Source organism: Sebastes umbrosus, chromosome 16, assembly GCF_015220745.1.
Source record: "Sebastes umbrosus isolate fSebUmb1 chromosome 16, fSebUmb1.pri, whole genome shotgun sequence".
In the NCBI taxonomy this organism is placed as follows: domain Eukaryota; kingdom Metazoa; phylum Chordata; class Actinopteri; order Perciformes; family Sebastidae; genus Sebastes; species Sebastes umbrosus.
Genome location: NC_051284.1, coordinates 10184269 through 10206809, shown reverse-complemented (window position 1 = coordinate 10206809; position 22541 = coordinate 10184269). Strand labels below are relative to the sequence as shown.

General features: G+C 41.8%; 1 protein-coding gene across 2 annotated transcripts in view; it reads right to left on the bottom strand.

Annotated features, from left to right (window-relative positions):
- Positions 1 to 10268: 10268 nt before the first annotated feature.
- Positions 10269 to 22541, bottom strand: part of fndc5a (fibronectin type III domain containing 5a) — a 39516-nt gene continuing 27243 nt past the window's right edge. The window contains exons 4-6 of one of the 2 annotated variants that reach the window (XR_005203683.1): positions 12978 to 13067; positions 12620 to 12824; positions 10269 to 12228 (exon numbers count right to left, since the gene is read on the bottom strand). Coding sequence is in view for 1 of the 2 variants with exons in the window: in XM_037747274.1 (XP_037603202.1) it covers positions 12169 to 12228; positions 12691 to 12824; positions 12978 to 13067 (284 nt within the window). In the remaining variant the exon portion in view is untranslated. The remainder of the gene's footprint in view (positions 12229 to 12619; positions 12825 to 12977; positions 13068 to 22541) is intronic. The other variant, XM_037747274.1, reaches the window with a different exon arrangement.

Below are 22541 nucleotides of genomic sequence, written 5' to 3'. Positions count from 1 at the left end.
GTCAGTTCACCCACATCTTAAAAATTCTTTCAACCATACCTAAAATTGTGATGGAGGATATGTGCCCATTAATAGCGTCCTGGCTAATCTGGATAGCCCACAGACCTCTGGACACTTTTAACTACTTTTATTATACCTTTTGGAATACAATAGTTTTCAATGAAACTGTTCACAACAAGGCCTGTGACTTATAACAATCCAGAAACCCCGCCTTTGAGCTCTTCAAAAGTAGTTTCGTGAGCACCACAAAAAACAAAATTCCTTTGTACCTCCCTTTTGAGGTGTCAGCAGAAGTCTCAGTGGTTGACATTTCGAAACCTGACCAATAACCTAAACATGACCACGAGGGGTTACGTGGTAAAATGTTTGTAGTTATTTGTGTAAACTGACCTTTTGAATTGTAGAACAGCAGTGACCACAGCGTACTCTCAGCTGCTCTGTGGTCTCATTAAACCCTGTAAATTTTGTAAGTGCCACAGGCGCTGAGTGGAGAACTCAGCCCCCAGAGTCAGAGCAGGTTCGTGTGTGATGAGTCAGTGCTGCTTATAATGCACTCATATTAAAGCCTAGCCTGTTCAACGCTACAGCTGCCATCCCCTATTAACGTTTGGCGAATAACGCTGCGTCTTTGTCCGCTTTATTCTGAGTCGACTGAGCAGCATTTTTGAGTGCTGTGCGCAGGTACAGGCTGACAGAAGTGACCCCAAGGAGCCCAAATACATGCAACTTATCAGCATACGTCCCATTTGTTGAATAATGCAGGCTGTTAAAGTACTCCTGTCTGTGCAGATAGTGGAGCAGCCTGTCCCTGGCCAGTCATGCAGAAGGTAGAGGTGTGTGGGTGTCAGTGAAGGCCTCGTGACAACATGCTGTGCAGACTGTAGGGCACGTGTGCAGCAGAGCAGCCACAGCAGCACCTCTCTGCTAGTGATGGCGAGCTGAAGCTTCATGAAGCATTGAAGCTTTCCAGCAAATTCTCGAGGCTTCATGTGCACACAAAGCCACCTGGTGCCAGATCACAGGCATAACCATGTGATCTGTGATATACTGTATTTTGCGTCGGTAAAGGCTGTTTGGAATGACTATAAACAATGAAAAAATCTATTACCATGTAATCCATTTATCATTTCAATTCAAACAACTTTATTAATCCCTGTAGGGGCAATCGGTTTGGAGCAGCTTGTACATAAAAACATAGATAAAACACAGTAACACACAACAATATGTAAGCTAAAAATATAAAACAGGGACCTAAAACAATTACTGATGTAGATTAGACTAACTAATAAATTAACAGACTGAATAAGAACAATAGTAGGATCAGTCAAATAGGGGATAAAAGTCTGTAAGAAATACAAAATCTAAGGAGCATTCAATAATCTGATTACAGAGGGGATAAACGATTTAGAATCACGGTTCGTTTTACAAACCTGTTCACCATAACGACGTCCTGACGGCAACAGAAAATTCACATGAAAGCTCATGACCAGAAGATGCTAAAATACATTCAGCCTTACGTAGGATCTGCTGGTTACAAAGGAATTCAAATCTCTCTATTTCACACCAATAGTTTTAGAACAGATTATAACAATACTGTTAAGACTGTTTCTGTCTTTAACTGAGAGGCTGTGAAACCAGAAGTTAAAAGAAAAACAAAGACTCTCAATGAAAGACTGATTAAAAACGACAGAGGATTTACGGGACTGACTAAGAAGGATATCAATATAGTGTCTATTTTCTAGATTTATAATAAAATGGAATTGTTTTGTGAGTAATGTATCTTATGTGTCAATCCTTTGGTCAATAATTGTATTGTAGTGTAATATAATAATCGTAGGAGGGGTAATGTTAGTGTTCTGTGTCACTTCTGGAAAGTGGCATTGGTTTAACCAGGCAGAGGACAATAGCTTCTCAACTGTGTTTGGGCTGAGGCGATTTCTTTATTTGAGACAACTTCTCCTGCCTTAGAAAACACCCTTTCACAAGGCACAGATGAGGCTGGGGTGCACAGAAACCCAACGGCAAGTTTGTATAAATGTGGGTAGATTAATTTTTGTCTCTCCCAGTACTAAAGAGGGTCCTCCAATCTTCCGATATTTGGTTCGGACAGGAACAGCTAGACCTCCACGGTAGCGTCTGCTGTGACATTCTGGGTTCTCCTTGCTTGCATTACACTGTTGTCCAGATGACGCCACAGTTTGTTACCTGAGAAGTACACTTAGACTATGTTAGTGAGTGTAGTAATAATCAAAATTAGCCTCAAAACCAAAAAATAAAAACTACTTTGGGTTACAGGTTGAGCATCCTGTGACGTTGATGGCTGATCCGATGGGGACTCCGGGGTTTGAGCAGACCTAATTATGGCTGCACACTCTGATGTTTGCCTTTTTTGTGGCTTCAGTGCTTGTTGAACTGAAAAATCCTATGGCTTTGAACCTAGGGTCCAGTAGTGTTGCTAGTGACATGATACTCATTGACGGCAAGGTGTGTAGCCTCTCTCTCAGCTGCCTTATCAGATGGTCTCCCATTTCCTTAGCCACTGCAGCTGCCGTGTTTGTGATGTCTTCCTGCACAGTCCTGCATCACCGGAGAAAGTTTTCAAATCCTTTTTAAAAATTTAAAAATTGAAATCGGAAAAACAATTGTCCAAAAAAGAAAATCGGAGGATTCCAGTTCAGATGAGGGGTTATGAAACTCCGTCAAAAAAGGCTTGTAGTCCAAAGTATGTGTCCACGGACCTTGGGTGTGTCATGGTCCTGCACTACCTTTGAGCTGGAAACCTTTTCTTCTGCTGAGAGCTCCACGGTGGCATCATTAGAGGATGACAGCAGAGAAAGGCATCCACCAACAGTGCTGTATTCATCAGAGGTCAGTGAGGGGATGTCAGTTTGTAGTCCGGCTAAAGCCGCCCCCACTGACTCTCTGAGCTCCACCATTTATTAGTATTATCAAAAATTGTATTAAAATCAAAGAACATACCGTAGTGTGCGCTATGCAGATAGTGTGACGGAGCCTCAGTTTTCTGCCACAGGCAATCATATTAGCTGCACCATCAGTAACCAGACATGTAACCTTATTGGTTATTCCCCCATTCCTCCATGAGGGAGGCTTTCACACAAGCTACAGTTTCAGCAGTGTGTGCCTGAGGGAATTTCAGTACTCCTGATAATACAGAATTCAGACTGGTGTTGTCGTCTACAATATGGCAGGTAACTGCCAGGTATGCATCCATGTTGATGGATGTCCACATGTCAGAAGTAAGGCTTACTGCAGCCACCTTTTGCAATTTAGCTTTGGCCTTCTCCTTTGCTCTGGTGTATTTAGCCTCCACCATGGCCTTTTATAGCCTAAAGGAAAGGAAAAAAACAGTGCTTACATGTCAGATTTAATATCAAAATACTCTTTTGCTTTATCCATGCACCCGCACTAGGGATGCTAATTTTGAAAAATGTTCTTAACCGATAACCGACCCTCGTTAACCGATTATTAACCGTTAAGCCCTGCTCTGACTGTGGGGGCTGAGTTCTTCACTCACTAACAAATGTTACAGGGTTTAATGAGACCACCGAGCAGCTGAGAATACGCTGGAGATCACTGCTGTTCTACAATTTTAAAAAGGTCAGTTTACACAAATAACTAAAAACATTTTACCATGTAACCCCTCGTGGTTATGTTTGGAAATGTCAACCGCTGAGACTTCTGCTGACACCTCAAAAGGTACCTCCATTAGGTTCTGCAGCTCAGTCATGACCCCTCCCAAAGGTGTTTAGTTTTTTTGTGGTGCACACAAAATTACTTTTGAGGAGCTCAAAGGCGGGGTTTCTGGATTGTTACAAGTCACAGGCCTTGTTGTGAACAGTTTCATTGAAAATTATTGTATTCCAAAAGGTATAATAAAAGTAGTTAAAAGTGTCCAGAGGTCTGTGGGCTATCCAGATTAGCCAGGACGCTATTAATGGGCACATATCCTCCATCACAATTTCGGGTATGGTTTAGGCATGCTAATTTTGAAAAATGTTCTTATTTGGACACAAAGTCCCTAAATCCCACATCCTCCACTATCATGGAGACTAAGGCTTCATCCAGCTCTTGTTTTCTGGTGGCTGGAAAAAAGAGAATCTATGTAACTACAGTGTCTTGTTACTTTTCTTTCATTTGCATGATTAGCAAAAGTCAACATAGTAAAATTGTGACAGTATATTTGTAATATGTTCAATGACTTACCTTGGCTGGGTCTACCTCCAGTTCCCTCTTTGTTCTCATGCAAGGCACGTTAATGCCTTAGCAAGTGTTATTATTGTAACCCGATTCCTTAGAGCACAATAAACACTTCACCTTTGAATAAAAGAAAAGACAGTGAAAAATAAAGTTTTGATAAGCAAACGTGATGCATCTGTGATAATGTTATATGTAGCGTACCTAAGAAATCAGATCGAAGTGTTCCTTGCTGGCTCTATCCAAGCAACTATCCAAAATCTCAAACTATCCAAACTCGCCTCTATCACAACCACACATTTTGAAGGGATCCCATGGGGTTTATATTGCTGTCCAAATCTCGCGCCAAGATCTGAACCACCTCCTGAACCAGTCACGCGGTATGTCCGGGCAGCGAGGCTTCGGACGTCATTAATGACGTCATTGGTCTAAAACAATACAAACCTCGATACGCGCATCGCGCAAAACTTCCTGGATTACTCGACAAACGCTCCGAAGCTTCGGCACAGCAAGTAACATCACTTACTCTCTCTACACCTTCCAACAATGTTTTTTTGCCCCTCCAGAGTCAGGAGCACAGTCTAAGCAGTGAAGAAGCTGTTTGTGTTTATCTGACATGCCTCACAGTTCTTCTGCAGCTGCGTTGGGTTTTGTCAAAACAAGAGTGCGCCGCTGAAAGACAAAAGACAGAGAAGTCATGCATGTCGGCTACAAAATCTAGTGATGTTACGTGCTGTGCCGAGGCTTCGGAGCGTGTCGAGTAATCCAGGAAGTTTTCTGTGGAGCGTGTATCAAGGCTTGTATCGTTTTAGACCAATGACGTCATTGAAGACGCCCGAAGCCGAAATACAGTTGAGAAATTATTATTCCTGAATAAAAACGAAAAATGTCTCCCATCTATCATTTTAGTTACACAAGCACATTCACTGCTCTGTGCCCGGTTAAACCACTGTTGTATATCTGCCTGTTTTACACTATTTGACCAATTGGTGGTTTCGTGTGGACCCTTTTGCGAACCAATTTGCTGGAGAGCTTCAGTGCTTCATGAAGCTTCATCTTGCCATCACTAACAAAATCCCACCGCCTCATTACGGCTGCTCAGCCAAGCAGTCAAGCCCAACGATTGCACTTGTATTGATGCATACATGCACGTAATCTAATGTGGGACTTGAGTAAGATCCAAGTGATTTGTTGTGTTTTGCTGTTTAAGTGTAATTGATTTCAAACTCATTACAAATTCAAGCACGTTTTCTCACACGAGCTGCTGACTCGACAGTAAATGCAGTCGCCTGAAACCACGGTGTTTGGTCAATTTTTCACGAGGATTAATGTCTTTCTCAGGCAAAACTCCATTCCTCCCCAGTAACAGCAAGATGGCCAATTGTAGGTCTGTGCTGTTTTTGATAGAGAACACTGACAGTTGAAGCCTGAGGTTCACATGTATTATTCACTAAAGAATAAGTCAGTCTTCTTTGGTTGCCTTTAAAAAAATATTTCACCACCCTGACTTTTTTTTGTTCAGAAAGGTTTATGTTTTAGTTTTGAATGTCACCACATAATGCCGGCGGTCACAATTAAGATGAAACCCAGACTTTTGTGGAAAATATTAAGATATTTTTTTCATTTTATTGAAGCATACACAAGTTAGCAATACACCATATTCTTCATAATTGAAGTCGTGTAACCTTGTGCATAATAGTTAAACCATGCTAGCCCTCATTAAGCAATGACTCCTGTACACTTCATACAATTAATATAAATATGATAGCGCTAATAAAGCAGTTCATTTTTCGAAACCATGCTTCTTTGCGGATCTCATTCCTATATTTCAAGAACCCATAATGAAATAGTCCCAACTTCTCTGTAATATCACAATGATGTGTTCAGTTTCCGGCCATGTTTGTAGTCTAATACAAAATACACATTGTGTAAGATGTTTTGAAAATTCCAGTGTCTCTTTACTGCCCTGTTTTGTCGCAAAGTAGTCCATTACTGCTACCAAACATACGTGGTTTTTCAGGCATTGTATCATACATACAGAAGCATGAGGACACGTCACACTGAAGGGAGGTCCTCGGTGTGCTAAGAGTGGTTTGCCACCACAGGGCTCAAGTGGAATGTTGAGTTCTTACAGTCTTCACCATTAGTCGAATGGGATTGAGGAAAAAGATTTTTCATCCGTGGCTGACCGGTGTATTCTCTACATGTTCTAACCAGAAACTAAAATAGTGGCTGGATGTCCTTACAGCTTTAAATAACTTGAATCCAGTTTGATTCTTTAGTAGTAAGAATAGTTAGGTCCATGTATGACCAGGTATGAAATGTGTGGACTCTAATTAGATACCCAGATGTCTTCCACTAATTTACCCAACATGTAAGACCTCTGTGTAGATGTTTAACATTGTCACATGTCTATGTGGTAGCGTCTAGAAGGGAACCAGCAAATTGGGGAAACTCGCGCGAGATGGTTAAGGTTAGGCATTGATCTTGAAAGGTTAAGTTTAGGCATTGATCTTGAATGGTTAAGGTTAGGCATTGACCTCTAATGGTTAAGGTTAGGCAATGGACTCTAATGGTTAAGGTTAGGCATTGATCTTGAATAGTTAAGGTTAGGCATTGACCTCTAATGGTTAAGGTTAGGCAATGGCCTCTAATGGTTAAGGTTAGGCATTGATCTTGAATAGTTAAGGTTAGGCATTGACCTCTAATGGTTAAGGTTAGGCAATGGCCTCTAATGGTTAAGGTTAGGCATTGATCTTGAATGGTTAAGGTTAGGCATTGACCTCTAATGGTTAAGGTTAGGCAATGGCCTCTAATGGTTAAGGTTGGGCATTGATCTTGAATAGTTAAGGTTAGGCATTGATCTTGAATGGTTAAGGTTAGGCATTGACCTTGAATGGTTAAGGTTAGGCATTGACCTCTAATGGTTAAGGTTAGGCAATGGCCTCTAATGGTTATGGTTAGGCATTGACCTCGAATGGTTAAGGTTAGGCATTGACCTCGAATGGTTAAGGTCGGGCATTGACCCTGAATGGTTAAGGTTAGGCATTGACCTAGAATGGTTAAGGTTAGGCATTGACCTCGAATAGTTAAGGTTAGGCATTGACCTCGAATGGTTAAGGTTAGGCATTGGCCTCGAATAGTTAAGGTTAGGCATTGACCTTGAATGGTTAAGGTTAGGCATTGACCTAGAATGGTTAAGGTTAGGCATTGACCTCGAAGGGAACCAGCAAATTGGGGAAACTATGAGATAGTTAAGGTTAGGCATTGACCTCGAATGGTTAAGGTTAGGCATTGACCTTGAATAGTTAAGGTTAGTATAGGTCGTTGGGCAGCGAGTCTCACAAGAGTGATTACGCAATTTGCGGGTTGCCTTCTAGACACAACCAGTCTATGTAAAATTGAATTATATTCCACAGCTGTTTACCATCAAATTGAGGCTGCTGGATTATCATCAGAGCTCGATCAAACACATTGCTTGTATGCAGGAGCTGCAACCCCTAAAGGAATAGTTTGACATTTTGGGAAACACGCGTTATTTGCTTTCGTGCCAAAAGTTGGATGAGAAGATGCTCCCCGTAAGAAAGTAAATAAACATGTTTCCCAAAATGTCAAAGTATTCTTTAACAGTAAATTGGACCTGCCACAAAGTGGATGTATACAAGAGCCCTGCATTTAAATAAGGAATACAATATTTATAGAGGCAACATGTAGTGTACCATAATGTGGACTTGGTGGTGTATTGCATTTTTAGTTTTCAGTTTTTATTCAGTTGTCAAGTCAATTTTATTTAACATCACAAATTTGCCCTAGGGGGCTTTCCAATCTGTACAGCATAAGACACCCTCTGTCCTTAATAGACCCTCAATTCAGATATGAAAAACTTCTTCCTTGCTGAACCTCTGTGACAGCTTTAAAAATAAACCTCTTATGTTGCTAGCTGAAGTTTTACTCATTTAAGCAACAGAAGAGGGGGAAAGTAAAGTTAAAAGAAATGCCTACAGGGGAATGTCATTTAGAAATATATTGTTGGCACACTTAAGACATGGCCTTAGTTCAAAGAAACCATCCAGGGAGACAATCATCATTATCCGTTACTGTGTGGATGGATGCCTATTGATTGGGCTACCGGTGCAGTGTTCCCGGGGAAAAAATGGATTCAACCTTCAGCCGCAGAAGTTTTCTGTGAAGTGCTGATCACTGGGTAATGCAGCAGAAAAACGTTTCGAGGAAGTTTGTCCTGGCAACAGCTAAGCGTTTGTGTTAATCAGTCACATTCTTTCTCCCTTTTCCCCACTTTACTTTAAATCCTGCATGTGACATGAATCAGTGCTCATTGGAGGAGCGCAATCTTCAGCTTTTCCACTCTTATTAAGAGTGGAAGTGGAAGAAAAGGGAGGTGGGGAGCGATAGAAGCCTGCCGTTGCATTAGTCATCATTCTGCCAACTCCGCTCAACCGTAACCTTCATTGCTCTCTCTTAAACCACCTTTTCTGCATCTCTCTCCTCCACTACAGTCAAAGCTATGGGAGTTGTGACCTGTTGTGTTTGTGTGGTGCACACATGTATTTGTCTGAGTTTACAATAAGGATGGAGGATGGAGTCCATGCAGAACAACAGTAACTGATGCGGTCATCATTCTGTCTGTCGATACAGATTTCCAGCCGCTGAAAGGCTTTCAACCATTATGTTTGGATGATTAGTTAAAGTATCCAGCGCTTTTCATCATCAAAAAGCACCCGATTCGACTGAGGCCATTAAATAGGCGTTATCAGTTGCTATAAGCACCATAGACGTGGGTCATTTGGGGCCAACTGTGCCTACTACATTGTAAAAGTGAAAGTGAAACTTAAAAGGAATACGTTCTAACATGTAAAACTGAATGAAACGTCACGTTTTGACCACAAACAAAACTACAACTTCTTTAGGTTTAGGCAAAAAAAAAAAGTTAAGTTTAGGCAATAAAACTACAACTTCTTCTCAACTTCTTTAGGTTTAGGCAAAAAAAAAGTTAAGTTTAGGCAATAAAACCACAACTTCTTTAGGTTTAGGCAAAAAAAAGTTAAGTTTAGGCAATAAAACTACAACTTCTTCAGGTTTAGGCAAAACAAAAAATAAGTTTAGGCAATAAAACTACAACTTCTTTATGTTTAGGCAAAAAAAAAGTTAAGTTTAGCAATAAAACTACAACCTCTTCAGGTTTAGGCAACAAAACTACAACTTCTTCTCAACTTCTTTAGGTTTAGGCAAAAAAAAAGTTAAGTTTAGGCAATAAAACCACAACTTCTTTATGTTTAGGCAAAAAAAAAGTTAAGTTTAGCAATAAAACTACAACTTCTTTGGGTTTAGGCAAAAAAAAAAAAAAGTTTAGGCAATAAAACTACAACTTCTTTATGTTTAGGCAAAAAAAAAGTTAAGTTTAGCAATAAAACTACAACCTCTTCAGGTTTAGGCAACAAAACTACAACTTCTTCTCAACTTCTTTAGGTTTAGGCAAAAAAAAAGTTAAGTTTAGGCAATAAAACCACAACTTCTTTATGTTTAGGCAAAAAAAAGAGTTAAGTTTAGCAATAAAACTACAACTTCTTTAGGTTTAGGCAAAAAAAAGTTAAGTTTAGGCAATAAAACTACAACTTCTTTAGGTTTAGGCAAAAAAAAGTTAAGTTTAGGCAATAAAACTACAACTTCTTTAGGTTTAGGCAAAAAACCCCACTTTTTGGGGTTAAAATAACTACAAACACAATTACACATTGTCGGTTTCACACAAGATGCGAACTCCGGTCTTGTTTCACACTGTCTATACTACAGCAACTGAGTCTATACTACAGCGACTTTTATACCTTGTTTCGGTGATCTACCATGTGAATAGATGATGAAACCTACTACTGGGTGTAGTAGGCCCCTATTGACCCACACCCAAGAGGCTTATAGCGACTGATAACACCTATTTAATAGCCTGACAACAGTCTAATCGGCTGCAAAAAGAGTCTTTTCTTATTGCACATAAACAGTGCAATGGCATAATGTGATAGAAATGCATAACAGTAGAGGAGTGCTATGAAAAAGACTTTTAACAGCAGTGTATTAACCAAAGAAATCACCTACATTTTCACCAGTAGCAGTACCCTTTTACATATACATTTTCCACATTAGTCATATTTCATTAGAGGCTCTCTAAGCTGACGCCACCAAACAAAAATGAAATATAAAATGTATTTACACGTTCAATGCCAACCATTTCTTCCAGATTTTCAAACCGCTCGTCTACATGCCATCTGTAATGTTTACTTTGCACACACATTTAAATATTATGTGAAAGCTTAATGAATATGACACAAATGTAACATACAGGGCCTTCCGTCTCATTAGATAAATCATAAGATACAATTATTTTTAAGGCAGTACTACTGAATCAGCCCTCAAATACACCATTTGCTTTCTTACAACCAGTTCCTTTATGGTATACAGTGCACAGTACCGTATGGCAACAGTTGATCCCCTATTCTTAGTCTCCACAACGTGGAGTTTCAACGCAAATATTGACTTTGATTTGTGGAAAAAAAAGTCTCGATAGAAGCCCTTCTGTCTTAGTGACATCTGTTCAGGATGTCATAAGGAAGTCTCTGGGTTGGATGTTGGGCCCATAAAATGTTTTCCATGCTCTACGTCAGAAGTTTTTACAACAGCGCTGAAAGACTTTTCTCTGAAAGTTCAGGAGAGGGATCACCTCAGGGTTAATTCCCTCGTAATTCGATGTGCAGTTTGTTCATTCTGTCTGAACGTTGCATGCTGGGAGGGCGAGTTTTGGACGAACGGGCTACAGAGTTCGAGTCCTTGCTTCCGTGCGTCACCGAAGGCCGTTATTGCTGATTTAAGGGATCTCTTCAGTGTCTCTACAGAGGACACTTCTCCACAGACATCCATAGAGTTCAGCCCCTTTTTAAAATCCATTAATTAGATGAATGCACTCCCATTATGCTTTGAAATTCATCATCCGCAAAGAGAAAGACACGAGGGAATACTAAAGGGCTCATCCTGGTACGTGGAATGTAACATTTCAGGAATCTATAATAAAAGAAAGAAAGGATGAAAGCAAATGTGACCAAGGTGACACCACACCTGGCCTGTTACGCACTTATAATACTGTATACATGTGTTCAGATGCCTTTCAATATGTCTTATCTGACAAGACTGGGTGATTCGGCTCCGGTGGTGAGCCCGAGTGATCCCTCTAAAGCTGCTCTGGCGTCATCGCAGCACATCTTAGAAATTAGCCAGGTGGAGTCTGAATTCCCTGAGGGGGGAAAAATGAGCTCGCCAGAATAAAAACATTTCCCACAGGACTGCTCTGGTGGCACCTTGTTAAAAGTAAAACTACAGTAGTATGCGTGAATGATCTACAGTGTTTACCTTAGAAAACAGAATATTATGAAGAAGATTAAAAGTACGAGCGACGATTTCGACAAAGTGGATGCATCTCAGAGACACCCAGTAATGGGGAAATGTCTGTGGTTGGTTGTTGATAATGCACTGAAAGACGGTGAGGAGAAAGAGGTGACACAGAGAGAGAGAGAGAGAATGAAAAGGTCTCTGGCTTCATTCATTGGCGTTGGTCCCTGGGGTTGGTTTATCTGCAGTCTCTCCACCGCCGGAGCCATTTGGCCTTAATCTCTGCCGCCCCCATGGTTACAGTAGTTATTGAGCACGGTGCAGCCTCTGAACTCTCGCCACAGTCACTCCGCTACACTCAGACCAGCTCCGGGCCAGGTCCGTGGCCTGACCTCCCCGGTAGTCACGCAGCTTCAGCGGCGGGCCCCGTGCCAAAGGAGAGTAAGTGGCGCCAAGGGGCCCAGAGTCCCGGCCTCATCCTGACAAGCAGATGGGCTTAAAAAGGGGCCCCGCTTGTTTGTGAGAACACAAAGACTTTTGGATAAAGAGAAGACGTCCTGGCAGTCACACCTCGATGATGTTGACAGATGGCATCCTATTGTTGTTGTTGTTGTTCTTGGGGAACTGTGGGAGGAGAGAGGAAGATGACAGGTATGAGAAGGCTGGAGGGCTCACAGGAATCATACAAAAAGCTTCTTCAATGAGCATGAGGATGCCTCTGTACTCGGGATGCTTTATTGATGTTTACAGCAAGAGAGCGCGAAGGGATAAAGATTTGTTTCGACTTATTTTCTGCGCTGGTTTGGAGGCAGGAAATGGATATGGTATGGGGCTCTGTGCATTGACCAAAAAAAGAACTTATTTGAAGCCATGACTTGTGTGTGGTTTGTTATCTGAAGTCATGCACATAATGTTGAAGCAGCGTTTAAAGCCTGAAGGTTCAGATGACACTATGATTGATTGTGCATGAAGTGTCAGTGGAATAAAAAGTCTAGAAGTGGCCGGGACCATTCACCTGCCCGGCGCCGCTGTGGGGGGGAGGCACCCAGTGGGGCGGGGGGGGAGGAGGGGGTGGGTTGGTTATACCTTACTGCGCAACAGCCCCCCCGTCGGATGTTCAGGAGTGCTGCACTCGGAGGAGTTTTTGGCTTTGTCCTTGTTGTTGTTGGGCTCGTTGTCTTTGATTATGTCGTACTGGCGACAGAAGAGAGCGATCACACCTGGGAGGAGAGGCGGGAGAGTTTATTCATGATCAGCCAAACACAAATGAATGGCCCCTGCTTTTGTGTTTTCTGTTATTTTGAGTAAGATCACGTCAGAAAAACTGTGTGAAGGTGTGTGATCCTGGTTCAATAAACAGTTTTGGGCCTCACCTGCCCACATGATAAGAACCACCACGATGATGATGAGCTCCCCCGCCCTCAGCTGGGTGGACTGGCCCACTTCTTCCATCGTCACTTCGTCTGAAGGAGTCAAGGGGTAACATATTAAACTTTTAGTGTAAAGTGGATTATGATTGACTATTCTGTATTATGACCGAAACACAGTAGAGAAATTTGCAATTATTTAAAGGAGCAGTGTGTAACATTTAGGGGGATCTATTGGCAGAAACTCTAGCCCTTTTGGTGCATTAGGCCAGGGGTCAGCAACCTTTACTATCAAAAGAGCCATTTTAGGCAAAAAAATAAATAAAAAAATCTGTCTGGAGCCGCAAAACATTTGAGCATTGTGATGAAGGTAACACAGTTTATAGTCTAAGTATATAGTATATAAGTCTAATGCAGGGAGGGCCAAAGAGCAAATGTACTACAGAGTATTAAGGCCACATTGAGGGAAAAACATCTGAGATTTACAAAATAAAGTCATAATATTACGAGAAAAAAGTTATTACTTTACAAGAAGAAAAGAAGATAACACGTCGTACCTTAGACCTACAACAATGATAAATAAAAATGAAAATATAAACAAAAAACAGTTATTGATTTCCATTTTTAAAAATCCACAGGGAGCCACTGGAGAGGAGCTAAAGAGCCGCAGGTTGCAGACCCCTGCCTTAGGTGAAATTTGGATTTGGAGGGGTTCAACCCCCAAAACCTTAACCCTAGCCCCGTAAAATGCTACACACATCAGACATCACATTGGTTTTAAAGAAATAATATACAACAATTTCCTAAAAAACAATGTATAGACTGATACAAAAATAATCCCTCTCATTCATCACTTATGCCCTACTAGAAGTGTGTGGCGGTGTCTGTTTCTGCAGAGATCCTGCAGCCCTCTGCCTGTATTTTTTCTTTTCTTCTTATTTTGCTTTGCTCGGGACGCTGCTGGGCGTCTGCAAACAGCCTTTGAGCCCCATGTAGGGGTGTAACCACCCAGCCAATAACAGCGTGCAGGATGTGCAGCCCGTTCAGGTGGACAAATGCCGCCGCTTTGTCACGCCCCTCGGCTTGATACCAGAAGGCATAAGCTTTAGGCTATACATCGATGAGGTCCAAGTCCACCTTTAGATGCTATGCGGCCGTCGTATTTGTTTTTAAGTTAAACGTTCTCTTGATGTTGCCAACATGACAGTATTGTCTCAGATGACCTTTCCTCACCTGACATTTGGAAAACATCCCTTTTACACTCAGTGGCCTGTCATAAAGTTTTTGCATCATCGCAGCCTGTAATATTCTGCATTTACGTGTTAGTTGTTTCTTCGTCTTGAAGCAAGTTGTTAAACAGCACAATTATTCAACATATCAGCAAAATTGTTTCCTATGAAATCAGGATTTTCACCGAGGCTAATGACTGACACTTCAAACACGCTGAGCTTGGAGGCAAATAAGTCAGCATCACTGTATTTATGCAGTGCAGCTCTCTTTTATAATAAGTATTGCCAGGTTGCTCTATCACAGAATTAGGACACACACACATCCTGAGCTTGATATAACAGCTTTACATCAACCGTCTCCTCGGAAGGTAAAAACAGTTGACAGATCAGGGTGCTGTAATTAGAGGAGAGCTTTGTAATTTGAATAATTTTAGAATTTGTGACAGGGCTGATATAACATTCAGATATCAAACGGTAATCAACTTCTGACATCCATTTCTTCCTCTTACGGTAATTAAGGAAACTGTACTGTACATTATCGAAGGAGGGGGCTCAGAAAAAAGGGGAAGTTAGGGTTACGTAGTTGTTCTTTTTGCTGAAGTAGCAGTCTGACTTTTGAGAGAGCTGTGCTGCATGCTTTAACTTTTTTTCCATTAGAAATTTACATTTTATTTTAGCCTTCCATTTCAAGACCAATTTAACAAAAATAATGGCTTTAGAGTGCAGAGAGGGTTGTAAAGATGCACTTCAACATAAGCAGTTTGACAATTGGTAATTCCATTTCTAATGGACACATTTGTAGCTATTGTAAAAATGATTATTTTCATGAATATATTATGGTTTAAATGTGATGATAATCATCTTAATGTGTTACTTCTTTTAGAAATTAAAGCTGCTAAGTATGAAATTCAGAGCATTAATATAGCAGCAAACAATTATTTGCATTTTGCTTCAGGGGCTCCAGCCTCGAATGCTTTCTCCAAAGCTCTGAATATTTTAGGTTTTTAATATACCTTCAACTTTGTGTCGTTTCCCCCTCTCTCGTCTCTCTGACTGGACAGCAGCCCAGATTATTACAGCATTTTGATTCAAATGTGTTTGTCAGCCAAACATTTATTCTGTGAACTCTACTCAAGAAGAGTGTAACAAAAATAGGCTTCATGATTACTAATGCTGTTTACGCCAACTCCCTACCCTTCCTATGTTATGTAACTTAAAACCGTAACATCAGACAATTTTTGCCTCTTTTTTGGGGCTTTTTTTTCAGGAGTGAAAATTAGTCATCCTCAACATTTGTTCTGTTATGGTTTCAGAACGATGAAGACCGTTGGGGAAAAATTAGATACAAAATAGGATATGCTCTACAGGGTTTTTTTTCCTTGGCAACTATCATGTTTTTCCCAAATGATCTACAGATTTTAGGCATTCTATTATCTCAAATGGCTTGAAAAATAGTGCATATATAGCTGCCTTAGATGGGGGAAATGTCTCCCCGAGGGAGCATGCCCCCGGACCCACCTACTGTAGGTTTGGGCTTAGCCCCGAATGTTCATAATGTCTGGCTCCGCCACTGTTGGAGTAATACCTGTCTACCTGAGCAGAGAACGAAGTCTCTCCTCCTCTCTGTGTTTTGTAATCCAAGCATTTCTGTGCTTTGTTACGTTGTGTGAGTGCCTGTGAGTCTCTCTGTGGTGCCCACACTGGCCATCTCATGGCTGCCGCTCTGCACTGCGCTCAGACGGAGGTTACAGCTGATAACGCCGTTCTGACCCAACAACGTCGTCACGGAAGCGTAGTGCCCACCCTCTGGTTCCCACCCAAGTTAACACTGTTAGCTCTGTCGGCACTGTTGCCATTGATTGCATTGTTAGCACCGTCAGCTGCAATCTGTCGGCTCAGCTACCGCCACATTGGGAGCTGCGTGGAGGCAATAGAAAAGCTCTGAATTCCGTAATGGTGAAATGAGTTAGTAGCGACTCCGTACTGTACTTTGAGATGTTGGGGGGAGGGTGTTGTATTTTTTTCTAAGTCAATGGGGGCGTCCAAAGAAAGTATTAATAATGTAAGGGAAGAAATATAAGATTCAAGCCTCCTCCACTCTCCAATAACTTTTGTACAGTCCCTTTAGGGGACTAAACTGCAGTCTGCATACAGTTATTAACTGGGACATTACTATCTTGAATTATACGCTATCACCGCTATAAACTGTTTCATAAACAGGCTTACAAACTACTTCATAGTCATATTTTTATTAGATCATCAACTTTGTCCGCTGCACCGGCTATTCATATCTGATCACAAAACCATACTGTCTCATGTCTTGGCCGGGATATCTGCAAACAGCGCGCTTCTTTAACTTTGATTGTATGTTCAATATTTGTAGGAACTATACTCTTACAACTTGCTTATTGTTATAATTTGATTCTTTAACCCCTTGATCATTTTCAGTTATTGCCTTTGCTTCTTTTGTAGTATTACCAGTCAATGTGGAGAGAATGGAGAGTTCACTTCTGTTCGTTTCCCACCCCATCATTAGGGCACCTTGCTCCCACTAATACGGCTTAAAGTCATCCTTTTTTTGCTGTTCCTGAGAGGATAACATTTGTCTCTCTCTGTCTTTGCTTTCCAAGTTCTCAGCGCACATGTAGAGCAAGAGCAGACCCAATTGAACTCTGCTGCTCAGTCATTTAATCCATTTGGGCTTTCATTGATGTACTCTTTTATTTGAGACAGTTGCAATTCAAGACCTACTTTCTTACTCTTGAGATGTTGAACTTGGTGTCACAGCTGCTATTCCCTGAATGTTCTGTGAACGTACCCGTTCAGATCTCAGTCTAGACACTACATCCATAAGGGATACTGGCAGCTAGTCTTCACCTGTCGCCATTATATGTTAAATTACAGGTGCGGCAGAGTAAATGGCAGGGAGCTGAAGCACATTTTGGGCTGCAGCAGGAAAATAAGTGTTGATTTTCAAAAGACTGACGCTGGCAACTGGAACGGCGTAAACACAGCCAGACACACGCATGCGTGAGCAGCTATAGAGATGTATTTTGTGTGCTCACTAATAGGACTGGCTCTGAGAGCGCCCGATGGAGTCAAAAGATCACAGAGGGGTGGAACATGAAGAGAATAGCTGAGGCTTCATCCAGGCCACTGGGGGATCCTTCATACTAGAGCGCGGCGGAGAGAGATAACGCAATGAAAAGAGTTAATCACAGCTCTCAGGATCAATTCTCACCAGCCCCAATTAAATCCCATCATAGTCTTTGAAGTCGTATGACCATCAGGAGGAATATCAAGGAGAGAGAAGCGCGTGTTTTCACGCCGTTTGCAGCAGGAGACGTCTGCGGGTTTCTATCGAACAAAGCAACAGTACGTAGTGACTTTTTCTTGCACTGCTGAGCGTTGTGGAAATCAGTGGCTTGATCTAAAGTTTACCGCAGCGTAGAGAGCGCTGCTGTCCTTTTATTAGATGCAGTATGTGACATTTTGGAGGGCCCAGTGTGGCAGGAACCCCACGCTCCAGTGGATTTTAGCAACAAGCAATTCTGCTGATCGATTGGCCTCTGTTGGCCGGTATTAACTAATCAAAGAACAGCAGCCCAAGGCGCCTGACACTGTTGCCAGCCGGCCTTGCTGGGGCTAACTGGTCAGCTGTAACACCTTTAATGCACGCTGGCCATCTGCCAGACAAGGTTTTATTAATTAACAGCTTTAAAGTTCAATTAAAGGGCGGGTCCATTATGTTTTTTTTTTTTTTTTTTTTAGGTTTTTCTATCATTCTATAGCTTCCCAGTGGTGTTCCTTATGTATTCAAGTTCAAACATAAAAATGTTGGTCAAAGTAAATATGTTTTAGCGTCAAAATGCTATTAGTCCTTCTAAAAAAATGTTCCCACGTGACCTGAATATATGTTTTTCTGCTGCTCCCGTCCACAGCCGCTTTACCTCGCCGTCAGACAGCCCTTTCCAACGGGGAATTGAAGCAGTTATATCGCTCTCTTCAAAGCTACCAGACTATATTGAGAAAAGCAGTAATTTTACCTCGCAGAACGCGGGAGTATACCTACAACCCCATATCAAAAAATACGAACTAATCCTTTCAGTTATTTCCAAACTTAGCACAGCTAACTTTGACTCAGCTAGTGCTTTCCCGTCTTTATGCTGAGTAGGCTTAACACACAGAGATCGATATCCACCCTATCATCTCACTAATAAAAGTGAATAAGTGTATTTCCCAAAATGTTGAGCTATTCCTTTAAGGTGCCAAAGCCATATAGGATTCTTCCTTTGTCTTTTATGTGGCTGCTTGTTCTTCAGTGGCCACAAAAGAAAACCCAGAAGTAGTTTTGTTCCTCCTATGGGATGTAGTAGAGCTGAGGGGATGCTGTCTGGGGAGATATCTCACAGTATTTTGCTGCAGCCCTGTTCTGACATACATATGAAGCTCCTACGTGACAGAAGAAAGTAGAAACTTTTGCTCCATCCTTGTTTTTCAGAGTTTCTCTGTGGGCCAGAGAGAGAATGATCTGAGGGGACCAATGAGCCTTGTTTGCAGTACTTTTTTTCCCCCACGTTTGGGTGTTGAGTCAGGCTGATCTCGTACAACGTTCGTGACTATACCTACGAAAATAATGCACTATATTGGTATGTAATCCACGTAATTGTGAACCAGGAAGTATAAAGAGTGACAAAACGCCATGGTGGAGCTCAGGGTGGGTTGCGTTGGCAAAAAAACATCAGACTTTCACCCAGGAGACTGGTGTTGAAACCAGAAGTTTATTTGTCACGTAGCTTCCGTACTTAAGTTACGCCACTTCCGGAGTTATTTTAACCCAAACCACGATCTTTTCCTAAACTAACTAAGTAGTTTTGTTGCCTAAACATAACCAAGTTGTTTCCTGTGAAGACAGAAGTATATTTTGAAAAGACTAGAGCGAAAACTGACACTTGTGTCACGTGTTGCTGGACATTCATAGGAAAACGCACAAAAAAATGAGGAATAACTTTTTGTTAGATATCATACGAACTGTTGTATCACGATACGTTGGTCTGGTTCGAGTAACTTGTCCAGAGAGAGTGGACATCTGTGTAAAACACACATCATTTGTGTTTGTCTGTCACTCACTGACAGGATTTCTTATTTCCCTGTACCACTGCATCCTCCGTGACTCCTTCCATTATCTGTTCCTCCCCCCTTCTCTTTCTCTGATGCATCGTCTCTTCTTCCTGTTTTGCGACAGGTTGTGCTGTTTTTTCCCCCTCATCTCTCTCGCTTCCTTTGATCTCCTGAAGCTTAGACCTATTGTGAAAGAGGAAATTAGATGAAACATGGAATAATCCTGCATTTCAGGCTCATCCTTCTGCTATTTCCACTGAGATCAGCATGATACGGCAGAACAGAAGGGCTGAGCAGTCGAGCGAGGATGGTGAAAAGCTCCCTTTTCTTCTGGAGACGTTCGCCTGTCATATTGGGACAATGGGCTAACATCTGTACTGAGGGACTCGCTCTCCCACACTCTCTACCAATTATCTGCAGCAAAAGACAAACTCTATTTTTCTCTTTTTGACTCATTTTGTGCCTTTTCAATAACCATTGAACACTTTTGTTGTCATAGATTTGCAGAATGATAAGTAGGTAATGGTATGTGTCCACCTAGTTGGGAAAAAATGGGCAAATCATGCAAAATAAAGCCCTTCAGTATAAAAGCCCAACATATCCTGGTGGATTTAAACAAATCACTGCCTCGCTCTTACGGAAAATGAACATTCGTTTTGACGCTTTTGTTGCGGATCGTGAATTCTAACGACGCTCGATTTTCCACCGAATTACAAAACGTCGACTTGAAGAACATCTGCTCATCTGCCATCAAAAGGTTTCATTGTTCCAACGTCGCTAAGATAATTAAACAGACATCCTTGAGCGGGCGGTGCAAATGAGACAGAGAGGGATGTGTGGAGCTAAACTGTGGAGTTGTTGTTGTTGTACGAGTGAAGGATGATGAATCACAGAGCTGCTCTCTGCGGAGACGTGCTTTGTGAAACGTGTGCATGGTGGGAGATGTGTGGAGGAGTGGGGAAATCTCTTTTGCTTTGCGGCGGAGAGGGACTTTCACTCGCTGTGTGTGTGTGTGTGTGTGTGTGTCCGCAAAGCCTGCCAATATGTGGAAATCTTACATTTTCGTGAAATGAATGAGTGAACTGAGGCAGAGTGCTGTTTCCTCTAACAGCCTCAACAACCTCATTTTAAAAAACCCTCTTGGACGCAGCGATGAGCTGCTCATTTTAAAGGAATAATTCAACATTTTGGGAAATGCGCTGATTTTGACACTACTTTCGTGATGGTCAGCACAAAATCAATTCATATGCAATTCCCGAAATTGTGAACCGGGAAGTATAAAGAGTGGCGATCGGAGGAGGTCGGGGTGGATGGGCAGGTCAAAAAAACACAGGACTTTCACCCAGGAGACCGGCGTTCATGTCCTGTGTGAAAACAGAAGGCAACGTTGATTTATTTGTCACATAACTTCCGCGCTTGAGTTACACCACATCCCAAAATGCGATCTTTTCCTAAACCTAACTAAGTAGTTTTGTTGCCTAAACCTAACCAAGTCGATCTTTTCCTAAACCTCACTAACTAGTTTTATTTTTGAAAGGACTAGAGCGGAAATTGACACATGCGCCACGTGTTGCTGGTTGCATGTTGCATGAAAAATACATTGTTGAAAGTTGTGCTGAGCATCATGAAAAAAAAGAGGAAATTCACGTCTATGTACACAAATCAAATAGATAAAGTTTTGCGACCGTTTCACGAACTGCCGTGAAACTGTGATAAATATGAAGCTACTGCCAGCAGCCGGCTAACTTAGCTTAGCATAAAGACTGGAAGCAGCTAGACTGGGTCTATCTAAGGATGCTTTCACAAGCCATAGTCCGTTTGGCTATTCCGAATCAGAGTGAAATTGATACTTTTGGTTCGCTATCTATTTAGTCTGGTTTGGTTTCACAGTGCACAATTTAAGTGGACCAAACTAAAAAATGATTTGCTGAGGGGCATGTACGAAGGAGTGAATTGATCTTTTTCACAGTGTTTTCACTTTGACTCGGCACTGATCTACTGTGCACATGAATCCCCTCTCCTCCAGTTTATCTCAAATTACTTTACAAACGTCACTATTTTTGTGGTGAAGCAAGAGAGAGAGAGCCTTTAACGACGGGACTCCGACCCAAGCAGGAAAAGTTAACAGAGTTTGGTTTGTCCGTTTTGGGCTACTGTAGAAACACTGTGGTGCAACATGGCGGACTCCGCGGAGAGGGGAACCACTCCCTATGTTGATATAAACGGCTCATTCTAAGGTAATGAAAACACAATGATTCCTATTTTCAGGTGATTATACATTAAAGAAAACGCACTTATTAATATTATATTCCATTTCTTCCAAAAGATCCCCTAAATGTTACACACTGGTCCTTTAAGGAGTGTATCATTTTCCTGTTGCCACTATCCCTCATAAAAAATGAATCACCACTCTCAATATAACTATATCTGTGTCTCTTTGTTCGCCTGAGTGTGTGTTTGTCGTTATGAGACACTGTGCTGTTTATGTCTGTGCACTGAGCCACTGCTCTGTCTTCACTGCTGCTGAAAAACAGCAGGAGAGCGAATCACATCTGCAACATCAAGGGACCGAGCATGTGCATGTACACTGAAGGATGAAATATGAAAGAAAAAAAACACTTTTTGGTTTATCTGGATGCTGTGCAGTTATTGATTCCTGTAACTTCTTTCTCTTGCCGAAACAACACACAGACACCACTACCTGTGCTAATAAGGCCTCGGTGGTGAGAGGAGCATGTCTTCTGTGCTCTGCAATGATTGTATTTATATTCTACATGTCTCTGCTCACAACAGAAGTTCTTTCTGGCTGCACACCCTGGGAGGTATCGAAGTATAGCTCACATGAGAGGTGAGTGTAAATGAGAGGAAGAATAGATGGAGCAGGGATTCAGCCAAAAGCACATCGATTCGCCGCCCCTCACAGCTCCGACTGCCTCCTCTCTGTCTGATGAATGCCTCTCCTCATTTTGGTTTACTGTGCAGTTGTGCTGGGTGCATGCAGGGTGAGGCATGTCAATACACAGTGAAGTATGGACCCCCCTCTGCAGTTTTATTCCCCAATTGTGGTCAACGGGGGCGAGCTTCAGGAGCACTCAGTTGTGAAATTTCATTTCACGCTTTGCGTGTCTATTGATTTTTATTGGTCTTTAGACAAAATCAGTCAAGATATTGTCAAAAGGCCAAGTCCCCTTTGCACTCGCTGTCTTGAAAAGGACAGAAA